Below are 12,270 nucleotides of genomic sequence, written 5' to 3'. Positions count from 1 at the left end.
CTCCAAAATGGCATATGCATGCAAGCTATCAAGTGAACTGTGACTACAAAATAGTTCTTTCCAAAGCTTTGAATGAGTATGCTAGCATGGTCTCCAAATGGATAAAGAGTGTTTTGAAATGAAAACCTTTGTCATATTTCTTTTGTTTACCTGACTGCCTTCCCGCTGCCAGAAAATGGCTGGCTGTGGGTTTCCAGTGGCCTCGCACTGGAAGGTGACAGTTCTGCCAACCCCAACCACCTGGTTCCTTGGTCTAACCACAAATGCCGGGGGCACTGGAAGGACAGCCATGAGAAAGGTTAGCCATTGAATAGACAAACACACCAAAGTATATTATTATAGTTATTATGATGTTAAAGCTACAAGTGGTCTGGGTTATTTGAATGAAAGACAAAAGGCATTTGACTGCAGTTACTGTATGGTGGCCTTAATTCAAATATGTTCTTAAGAATTCAGGTTCTCTTTTTAAAACTGTGCACAGTGTGTGCACAGCAGATTAACCAGTACACTGATCAAATTCAAAAAGCAGGCATATTATAGTTGTAATGAATAGAAATAACAATGGTTACTCCCATGCCCAACTCATTTGCATGGGCAAGGGCACGGACCGTTAAAATTTACATGGAAATGGGGAATAAATTTGAGCCATCTGTCCATGCTGATACCCTCCAATAGCACAGGCCTCAACCAGTATGCGGTATCCATGCATCTTAATGACAAATTCCATTTCAGACTAAGTGTGTTGTCTTGGCCCAAGGTTATCCATGCTGCTCTGCGGTGACACTAGGCCTTGCTGGTCTATAGGCCATCTATGTGAGGACACACACCCTGAATCTAGAGGTCCTAGAATAGGTCATCTACTATTATAAATCAGCAAACATTTTAATTTGTTTTATACAGGGGCAGTGTATTAGATAAATAAGGCGATCTGGAAGCTGTCATTTGAAATACAGACATAATGTGTCCATGAATAAGATGGGGTGTTTGGTAATGCATAAAAACAAGGAAATAATATAATGAAATGATGCGGCTTTACCTTGGAGGCCCAAGCTGAGCATATTTTTACCCATTAATGTCCTTTTGTCACTGTTGCCCATGACAACAGAAACATGAGTGCTGATTGGTGGGTGGAGAAGTGATGGGAGGAGGATGGAGGGGGGTTGTGACAGCTTCCTGTCTCTGTCAGGGCGGTGAATAGGTGACGGGTGACATTTCAACTTACCAGACATGACTAAAAAGGAAACAAAAACACAACAACAAAAAACCCAAAGATGAATACATAAATAATAAACAGCATGACATAAAGAGGAGAGATAAGAAAAATAACAATGCGATGTACATGGGAACAAATAGTCATGTTATTATTATGCTATGATTAAAAGACATGTCATATTTCACCCTCGACTCAAAGCATAGGGACCACATGATACACACAGCAAAGAATAATTACCATGGGTGATCAGGAATGCATTAAAAATGCGCACACACACAAGAAACCATCCGATTCAACATTCCTTATTAGTCTTGGGACACACTCAAGGACAGGAAAAACGCTGGATTAAGTACATTAAAATGGCAATATGAAACACACAAGACAGATGTTTTATGCTTAGGAAACAAAATGCTTTGTTTAATTTGTTCCTTTCTTTCCAGGTGTTGTGTGAAGGTGAATGTCCCTGTACCCTTAATGAGGTTTAGAGCACCCTGAGGAGCAGCTGGATCACAGTCCCTCAAACACAGCCTCACAAATGTAGGCCTGGTTCATAAAACCACAAGGTGAATGTTAACTGTCACTCTTTGGCCATAAATCTCCTCCGGCCAATCACTCACCTTATCTAATCTGTCTGCTTCAACGGCTCCCACGGAAACATAAACGCTGTCAGTCAGAGTAATGACCAGCCCCTCCCTCTCCCCCCCGCTGGCCTTTAAAATGCAGATAAGACTAGCATCAAACGCTCTCAGAAGAAGACGCTCACCGCTATCCGTGTGCGAGAGGCTCTAGATGCAAACAACCATGAGAACCTACACACCCACAGATACACAAACCCCCTACAACACCTACACACATGCATTCATGTGTGTCTAAGCCTTTAATTAGGTAACCCTACCTCTCCCATGCTGCTGTGATCACAGTTGTGGACCTAGAGGGAGAGGTGAGTCTTAAATCGGACCAGTCTACTTTGTTGTGGACTTTCCGCTAGCTCAAAGCGCAGAAAGGAGTCTCTATCAAACAGCTGATCAGAGCGGCTGAGGGAAAACACACCAAGTATGGTGGCCTCCAGCCCAATAGGAGGCAGGCTGTACACCAAAGACCACAGCAGAGATATTAATGGGGATTTGAGCAGTACTGCTGTTCAGTAGGCCTGACATCAACACTAGTAGTAAGACTGCATGCAGAGGATTTAGCATGATTAATCATATCTCCCACTGGGAGGTCTGTAGCATGCTTTAAATGCTCTGTCCTCAGAGATTTTGTATATCAACTAAAATGTGGTTCTCACAAGTTTTATGACATGTCTGACAAGTAAGAACCAGTGTCAGTGATAGTGAGTAATACACAATGAGTGCCTATTCGAGGGTTAACATAAATGCATAGATGATACAGAGATAGAACAATACAATGCATCCATTCTATATGTGGCATCCAACAGGGATTTGGTATTTATCATGGCTGTAACAGCACACAGTCGTCTGACAGAAAAGTTCCTCTCACTCGCTCTCTTTTGGCACCAGTTCCAAGTCTCCTTCCAGACCCTTTACATGGGTTATTAGCAACGCTGCTCTGGGGACTACCATTCCATTCAAGACCTTACTACACATAAATCACTGCTAACGGCAAAGTTGACCAGCTGAGAAAAAAATAAAACGTTGACATTTTGAATTCTGTCCAATGCAGTCTGAAACAATGTATTTACATTCCTTTGGTGGAAGTCCACTGGTCATGTTTAATTAACAAAATACAGCATACACATTATCTAACCACACCAGACCCAGATCATTTGCCTTTGTCCGAGTCTTAAATCTTAAAAAAAAAAAAACATACTCTCGCATGTACGCACACCCTAAGCAGCCTTAATAGCCCATCTCACTGCTACACTCTCATGTGGCTTAGATTAATGATTTTACGATGAAACTATAAATACGCCTGGTGACTTGGCCAATTATGCGTTTTTTCCATCAATCACTGAAATATTTTACTTGACATATTTATAAGTCCAAAGGAGGTGTAGCAGACTGACAAACACGCGTGTAAGACAGTAATTCACTGATTAGGGTAGTAACGAGAGCAGAGCACATTGAAAGAAAAATAGCCCAGGGCACCACGTCCACAATGTCGACATTGTTCACTGACAATCTGACCATGGAAGGTGTGAAACTCCCCCTCTGTCCACACAGAGCTGGATTCTTCTCCTAAACTGTCCAGCTCCTTAAAGGGATTAGCTTTGAATATCTTCAAAATTTTGTGTATTTTTATAATTTTTTATATCATTTTCACATACCATATTGTAATGATAAACAAATTGCAAATACTGCAGGGAATGACATCTATATTTAAGCTCTTTTTTTTTTTCGGAAAGAAAATCTAATTTTAACTCAGTTGGTTTTATTGTCCATTAACACATCACATTAGATTTAGCAGAAAAACTTTACTTCAAAGAATATTTACATTAATTCCACTCTGGCCTTACATAAATCGGAATATCCATTTTGTGGTGTATTTCTTTCTGCCAGTGGCTCCCTACCACAGAAATTATATTATTCAGCTGCACAGTTATTCTTATGCAGTGGCTGGGCAATCTTGCCATACTTTTACTCTTGATGTACAAGCGACAGCATTGACCACTAAACCCACAGACTAAAATCCTGCCCCCCACATTACTGTTGTCTTCACTGCTACAGCGACATCTTACTACCTATACATCGTTTCAGTACTTTAGCCTGTTCAGACCTACAATTACCCGGCCTTTCTTTCCTTTCCTGTCCCCGCATCTGTAATTAGAAGCATGTCATTTCCGGGCATGGAACTGTGGCCTGCTTGTCTTTAATTAGCAGGACTACTCAGTGCCCACAGCCTCCCTGGCCTCCTCATGTCCTGGGCTGGATGAAGCTCAGGGAGTAGATAGAAATGGTTTCTAGGAACTTTGTAAGCTTGGAGGTTTAGGCATCAGTCCGATCTAACCATGGGTGTAGAACAAGGATTGCTATTATTCATGTTATGCCCTCACCTGAACTTTCACTCTAAGAAAGCATCAAAATGTGTCCCCTAATTGTATGACAGAGGTTCTTCATTGCTGAAGTGTAATTAATTAAAGTGCTTTACTTTGGTTTAATTCCTCTCTAACTCTCATAACATAAGGGGTTGAAAGGCATAATGTGTAAAATAAAATAAAAAAATAAAAAAGAGGGCTAGTGCCTTGCTTCTGGATGCAGGCAACAGGGAATTGGCCTGAGGTTAAGACATTTCATTTCCACTGAGGACAAGGTTTTAGCATTTCAAATACAATACTAAGCCAGGAGAACAGCTTATTGAACCGGTGCATCAATGCTGTTCCCTTTCATTAACTAAGCTTTCATCAGGGAGAGGGAAAGAGTGAAAAAAGGCAATAAGAGAAGTAGATATATTGATGGGTGTATTGGCAGGTCTGCCTAATCTTGCTCTTGAAACCAATCTAAGCAATGCGGTATGGTGGAGAAAATGAAGAAATAATTGCAAAGGGTAGCCATGTGAAAATGAAGTATCTGTCTTTGCGGGTGGGGGTTGGCAGAGGGATAAAATCACCTTGTCTCTTTATATCTCTGCTGCGTTGACTGCTGGGAGTGACATTAATATGACTGACTTCACCACAAAAACCTCTCTCCCCCTCTATCCTCTTCACCACAATCGCCCCCAGCCCCAATTCCCAACCCGTTCTGCATCACTGGCGAGCCGCCACCAAGACCAACGTACTCACTGTCCTTTCATCCAATCCCCATCTCCCATGCACTGAGCCTCCTCCTCCCTCCCTCCCTTCTTCTCTCACCCGATTCCCAACATTCCCATTAGCTTGGCGTTAAATGGCCCCTGTGTTCCTCTGACTCTCAGGAGGGTTTAGGGGTGATCCCAGCCCCCAGTTCCTCTGAATGGTTTCTTTCTGAATGTTCACACTCTGTGACCGGCTGCTTTATATTCCAACTGTGTTAATAAGACTTCCAATGGAGAGGGCCACAGGAGACGCACAGATATTCCATAGGTTCACAAATAGTACTGTATGTCTTAAAACATGAAGGAAGACAGGCCTCCGGAGAAATGCCACTTGTATAGGGCAAATGAAATTGATTGCTGTTGAGCTCCCATGTGCACAACTCTACAGCTGTTATGGATTTTTGCGTTTCTTTTTATTAGAAATCAATCAGCTAATTGAGAGAGAATAGTTGAAAGTGATGACCGTGTGGCACTAAAGCTGAAGGCTATTATTGCAATGTGGCTGGGCTAAATTGCATTTGAATCAAGCTGCACAATGAACCCAAATGGAAATGAATTTAGAACAGGTGTCCAAGGGGCTGTATATGAAATATCTGGCCGACTGAACAGTGTGAAAATCTCGTAACTCTATCCGTCTTACCGTGGACGGTGAGCGTGGCCGATGCCTCCGCCTTGCCCACCATGTTCTCTACCACGCAGGTGTAGGAGCCTACATCAGCCGAGGTCAGACGACGGATCTTCAGGGTGTGGTCCTCACGAATCTCATATCTGGATTAAAAAAGGTATCCATGTATCAAATGTCGTCATGTACACATAAGCTTTATATCCACAGAGACTCGATGCAACGTGCGTCAGGTGGCGACACGGGAAAAATCGAGCAGTGGATCAAACAAAGAGAGGGAAAGGGTGCGGGAGAAAGGTACTGTGTGATGAAAGGGGACCAGTTGATGAGTCATACCTTCCTTTGGGCAGGTCACCATCGTCTTTCCTCCAGCGCACGGTGGGAACTGGGTCCCCACGGGCCTCACACCTGAACTCTACACTTTGGTCCACTAACACCACTTGGCTGCCTGGGCGACGCACAAAGCTGGGACGCTCTGCACAGATGAAAACACACACACGTTTAAGTCGGAGCACAGAACGATTACTGGAATAACGTTTCCATTAAGTGAAAGTCATTACATCTGTTGCTTTGATTCCCTCAATTAATCTTGGTTTTGTTCTTTATAGTGAGACTTTAGAGCTAAGTTTGAAATTAGATGGAAAATTAAATAAAACCCAGTGGAAAAAGCCATTCAGAAGTTTAAGTTTTAGGTCCTGGAATGGAAATGATGAAATAATGTGAAATAATCTAATTTCGTTTTCATACAGAGACACGAAATAACAAGGTAATAGCCAATTCATGGTTAACAACAAAGGTTAAATAAGGCAAAAATACAGCCTAGACTATATGGAGTAGACAGCGCACATAAGTCAAACAAAACAAACATTAAGGACAGGAAAAAGTTACTACTTTGTGGTACATTTATATGGTTTTAATTACACATGACTAGACTAAATTCATTGAAGACAGGACTCTGAACAAGACCTGACACAGAAAGCCTAACCTCTTGTGTCATTTTGTTAACCCCATCACCCTCAAGTCTGGCTCTAACTCTCTGGTCATCAAATCAAACACTACAGGCTCACCACAGCACTTCCTATGTTTAGATTTTATATTCTCTAGATGTTTCCTGATGCTCCCTGAACACCTTCCAGACTTGGTCACAAAAACTAGCCAGGGTGGTTTATGATTAACCAGAGTTTCTGGGTTACGATACTCACTCATATGGACAAACACCAAAGCTACGACCTAGCTCGTTGTTGTTCCTTCTGACAGATTACTGTATAGGAGGTCACTGAGGAAAAGGAGGTGGAGGAAGTAAAAAAAAGCTAGTGATAAAATATCAGGAGTCTGGACATGCTCTCTGCTTGGGACACCAGAGAGTATTGGGGTCAGAGGTCTCTCATGATGAAATAGGGTGCAGCTGCTGGTCACAGGGGAGAAGCTGCCTGGGCCAGGGTGGGATTCATAGTTAAGTGTGAGATTGGATATCCTCTCACACGCTATCTGATAAAGGTCAGTGACACCATTTAGTTCCCTGGGAGATAGACAATCATAGCTTAACATCTGGATTCGGTTTCTCACTGTAGACAAACAGAAAATGTGTGTGTGTGTGTGTGTGTTTGAGGGTTGGATGTGCACGGGGAGTAAAGTAGACAACAGATTTAAATACTATAAAACAGAGACAAAGATTTATTACCAAGCACTGTAAGTTCAGCTATTTCACTTTCACGTTCTCCGACCATGTTTGTGCCGACGCACACGTACTTCCCAGCATCGCTCTTCCGGGCATTTGTGATCATCAGCTTCCCCCCGCGTATCTGAGGGAATAGAAGAGGAGGTAAGAGGAAAAACAGCAATATTAGAGTCGGAAAGACACTTGGGGTCTGTGGCTGACAGAGAAAACAGAAAACAGCATGGCTCAAATATTACAAAACATTTCCTGATTGCATTAAAGAATGCCTGTGAGCACTTACTTACCAAAAGGCCATTACAACACGATAATGCAATGTACTCACAAACACATAATGGCTTGGTGCTAAAGAGCATTTTTTTTCTATTGGGTTTTTGCTCTGAGCTTACAGAGCCAGAGACAAACTGGACTACTCTATCTCTAGGCTTGCTTTGCCGTTTCCTACTCAGCTTCCACTCGAAGTCTAAATCACTATCCGTCGGTCTGAACCTCCTCAGGGTAAGCTGAGCCAAAGAACACTTTCCCAATCCAACACAGCCGCAGGTCCCCGAGGGAACACATGAGGCACTGCAGGACTGCGAGCACTTTTTTCAGTCGCCTCAAAGAGCTTCAGGACAGTTTTGTCTATTATTGTGGGGAATGTTTTAAAGACTAGGTTTCTTGGATTTTTTTCTCTGTGTGTGCACGCAAATACAAGTGAGAGCAAGTGAACATACATACGAGCACACATGAACAGCACACACACCCAGCAGCGAATGTGTGTTTGTCCAGGTGAATGTCATGTCTGTTATTTCCCAGGGCTTTGATTACAGGCCAGAGGAGATGCTTTGTTCTCAGGCAGTCAGAAAGTTAGCCCCGGCCCCAGCACAGGCCCCTCAGCCCTTCTCTCAGCTCACAACCATGGCAGTCAGCGCAGAGACAGACAATAGCATGGTGCACCAATGATCTCTTTGCCTTGACGGAGGCTTAAGGTTTTAAATGCACACATCAGCTTGCAAGACCAGGACCACCACCTGCAAGCATGTAATCGATAGCCTCATTAGAGTACCACTGACAGAGAGCTTGACACACAATATTGCAAATGCGTGACTGCCATGTTAAACTCAAGCCCTCCTACATGTGTGTTCACTTGCGAGCTATGATCCGTCTCAGTAAGTCTACGTCACTGTACTCTGTAGTCAAGTTTTCATCACTTGCACATGACGAACAAACAAAAAAACGGTGTGTTTATGGATTTTAGATTTTATAATGTACAGTCGTAATGGTAAGTCTTATTCTTGAAGGACAACTTTGCAACTGCACACATTCTTCTGGTTCTGAGGGATTCCTCAGTCCTTTACCCCTGTTTAATATTCATGGTAAAGCAGGAGGGCAATGGAACTTGAAGAGGCTGTGGAAGGCTGGCTTATTTAGGGCACCCCGTGGTGCTGGAGGGGTTTGAAGTATCATTATGTTACTGTTTGTTTGAGGAAAGGCTTACCAGTTAAAACACTGTGACACTCACAAAGGCCCAAGGTCAGGGCAGACCACAGAGCAGAGAAAGAGGGGGGTGTACTGTTGGGTCCACAGGGCATTGACATGAGGATCCACTTAAGGCCCCATCCAGTCTATCCATATTCGTACCTCTGTGTGTCTGTGGCAGTTTCCCATTCTCCACAGGCATATTTGGAGTGCCAGAGCAGCAGGGACTCTGAGAGCAAGTAAATGAATGCAGCAGCGGTGCTCTTTTTCTCTGCATGCATATCCTCTCCACACAACACAGCGATGCACACAGGCTGCTGAAAGCCCCAACAATCTGACCATTATCCCTGCATTACAGGGAGATGGCTCTATCCTGTTGCCTTTTGTCTCATGTCATTTGGCAATGCTGATAATGGGGGAGCCTCTATTCAGCATGCATTCTGTTGGTATTCACACAGCCGTTCATTTTCCAGGCTGATAATTAGCCACAACTATTGCACAAAAGGAGGAGGACAATGTGCGTTTATGATGTAGCCAACAAACTCTTTCTCTCAGCAGACAATGGTCTAGTCTTAAATACTGGCATTTTTCCCGTTTCTGTTTATTTATCCTTTACTCATTGTTGGTGAAAGACCTGTTTGACAAATGTGGCCTGCTGCTGGTGGTGGCACAGCAGCATTACAGGGCAATAGCCCTACCTCACTCTTTATGGCTCAGTGGGAAACTTTTCACAACCGCCCCACATGAAGTCATGAATATATGCGAGACGGCACACAGCCTTTCATTGGTGTTTACACACACAGCTGACTAACATAGATAGAAAAACAGAAGGGTTGCTTCTGCTTGTCCGCCTCTCTCTGAAGTTCGTTCCCTCTTTATGCTGCAACCACCAAAGCCAAGCCGACCCATCCCAGTAAAGTGCAGTACAGAGAGAAAATGGTTTGGGACCTCGCTCTGATCACCAGTGATCACCAAGGAGACTGCACGTTCCAGCATGTTGCATGGTGGGAGGAATGAACTGAACCAAACACAACAATGCAGGCTGGATGAGAGGAGGGTGCTTTGAAGAGCTCAGCTGTTCATCACATTATAAAGATTCCAGCCTCTGCTCCCTTCTCTAAAGTCCTATATTCACTCGTATCAAATTAACAATACCATAAACAAACTATGGACATCGCCCCATGATTGTCCCATTTCTAATACAACTTGATGTGTTAACATGGGTGTCCACAGGCGACCGTGCAGACTCCCATCTGTCACCACAGTTGATTACACATACTTAGATAGTCATACGTGATGTCTAGCGCTACTTTCAAAGTGGTCATTTGGGAACACTCACTCTGTGAGGTTTTGTGCTTGACAGGAAGTTTACAGTGAGCAACACCAGCTGGTCCACACAGCTCTGATAAATCTACCAGACCCTGTTTTTAGTTCCACAGAAGGGCCAACACTGCTGCCGGCTACAAGGACACAACTCTGAGTCATTTAGCCTGTGTTACAGCAGCAGTGTTCACAACATTTACTCCAAAGAGTTCACCCATTCAGCACAAAATCACATATACAGGGGCTAGGATGGAAGTTAACACAGAAATGATTTATAAATAACAAAAGTGTGTGTGTGTGTGTGTGTGTGTGTGTGTGTGTGTGTGTGTGTGTGTGTGTGTGTGTGTGTGTGTGTGTGGGTTGAGTTGAACCTGGGCTGCTTTGTCCTCAAAGTACCTCGCTCACTCCACAGTTAACTGCATTAGGTAGTTTCAAATAGATCAACATTGTCTTGAATGTAAGTTTATGTTGCATTTTGCCTAAGATACCATCTAGAGTGCAACAGTGGGCACAAATAGGTAGTAAAGTGTGAATACAGTAAACACATAATAAATGCATGATCCAAACAGTAAATCCAAAGGCCACATGGCCACGCATATGAGGCGTAGAGGTTTCGTGCTTATCAGTAACTGACTTGACTCAGGAACAGATATAATTTGATTCACTTAAACTAGATTATGCGCTTGTTTCTTTCAATTATGGTGCTCAGTGGACAGACACGGACTCCAAATCTTCTGCCTGTGCAGCTTGGAAAATAACAGAGCCGAAGAATACTCACTGTTTAGGAGTTAGAATTGCGATCAGTGCACAACAGTGTTCAGTCACGTACAGGCCTCCGTTTAAGGCAGACAACAGCGATAAATCACTGTTTCAACTTGCTGAGTGATGACAATGTATTGAGCACTACTAGCCCAGGTTGGATTTCAGCACAAAGCTACAGGCATATTGAATGTAACATCTTTATCAGTACCATGTATTTATTATCGGAGGAAGATCTGAATGTCCATGGCTGCACTGTGAACTTTGCCATCGTCAGCATTTGAAGGCCAAACTATTTGACTGCTCAACAACTGCAAAATGTCTAGCCAAAAACCTTAAATCAAGTCAGATTGTGAAAATGGGATCCAGACCCACAGCTAACTACTTCCTCATTACTACCTGTGTTAGCTAAGTGCTGAGTCAGAGCCTTTACTGTACTTCCTTAAAGCACACATCCAATCAGTATAATCAAACCAAACTAAAAAGTCTCTTCCTGCTCAAGGGAAACGACTATGGGCACAAAGTTGTGTTTGGTTGAGGCAGTTTGAGCTAGGATAATTCAAGACCTTTGGTAAGCAAGAATGAAGAACTGATTGATACTGCTGTGCTGTTGTTTTAATTAAAGCTAAATAATTGGTGGTTTGGTTGTAAATCAAATGTAAAGAGTTGTTTGGATTCTGCAGGCGCTGCTGCTGCTGAGTACAACTTTCTCCTCTTTGATTCCGGTCAGCTCATTTCTCCCCCCTGATCTACGCTTCTTCGAGCTGATTTCATCAGCAGGCCATCCCGAATCAATGCACTGCTGCTGACTGAGGGAGCAAGACTGATTCTATCTACCTCAGTCATTAAATGTTGTAGCCACCGAAAAGTGCTGCTTTGGGTTGGATAATTGCTATATGGGAATAATGAGGCAAACAAATCAATCTTTCAACAAACACTGAAGTGGTGGTAATGATGTGACCTGCATCACTGGGTTGTTCTATCTCATACATTCAAACACATCATCTTTATACACAAAGCAGTCTTCAGGCATCAATAGATTCGCCTACGTGTCAGCAATAACAATGTTTAAGGTACTTAGAGTACTTACAGTGATTCTCTCATCTCGGTCGTCAATGTTTATTCCATCTTTTTTCCACGATATGGTGGGTTCAGGATGTCCGCGTGGAGGTTGACACTCCAGGACCGCCGGCTCTCCTGCTGCCACGATCACATCTGCAGGGTTTTGTCTGAAGTCATCACGTAGAACTGAGAGAAAAAAGAAAGAAGAGGAAAAGAAATAATTACCACAATGTCAATATATCCTGCGTTGGGGAAAACACAGCAAACTAACAGTTAAAGAAGAAGATGGTTTAAAAAAGCACATCACTTTAAGCTGTTGCTACATTTATAAAGCCGAAGGCAGCTAGTAAAACAGCAGCCGAGCTGTTTTGAGACACATAATTAGTTCCGCAAAGATAACTAAAT

General features: G+C 43.1%; 1 protein-coding gene across 6 annotated transcripts in view; it reads right to left on the bottom strand.

Annotated features, from left to right (window-relative positions):
• The window catches only part of robo1 (roundabout, axon guidance receptor, homolog 1 (Drosophila)), a 369,807-nt gene that overhangs the window by 35,147 nt on the left and 322,390 nt on the right, over positions 1-12,270 (bottom strand). For 5 of the 6 annotated variants that reach the window (XM_039826488.1, XM_039826460.1, XM_039826486.1 and 2 more), the window contains 6 exons: positions 11,894-12,051; positions 7,267-7,387; positions 5,922-6,060; positions 5,604-5,731; positions 1,223-1,231; positions 151-275 (listed from right to left, as the gene is read on the bottom strand). In XM_039826488.1, coding sequence (XP_039682422.1) covers positions 151-275; positions 1,223-1,231; positions 5,604-5,731; positions 5,922-6,060; positions 7,267-7,387; positions 11,894-12,051 — 680 coding nt within the window. The remainder of the gene's footprint in view (positions 1-150; positions 276-1,222; positions 1,232-5,603; positions 5,732-5,921; positions 6,061-7,266; positions 7,388-11,893; positions 12,052-12,270) is intronic. The other variant, XM_039826470.1, reaches the window with a different exon arrangement.

This window comes from Perca fluviatilis, chromosome 2, assembly GCF_010015445.1.
Source record: "Perca fluviatilis chromosome 2, GENO_Pfluv_1.0, whole genome shotgun sequence".
In the NCBI taxonomy this organism is placed as follows: Eukaryota; Metazoa; Chordata; class Actinopteri; order Perciformes; family Percidae; genus Perca; species Perca fluviatilis.
This window is presented reverse-complemented; position numbering and strand designations above follow the sequence as displayed.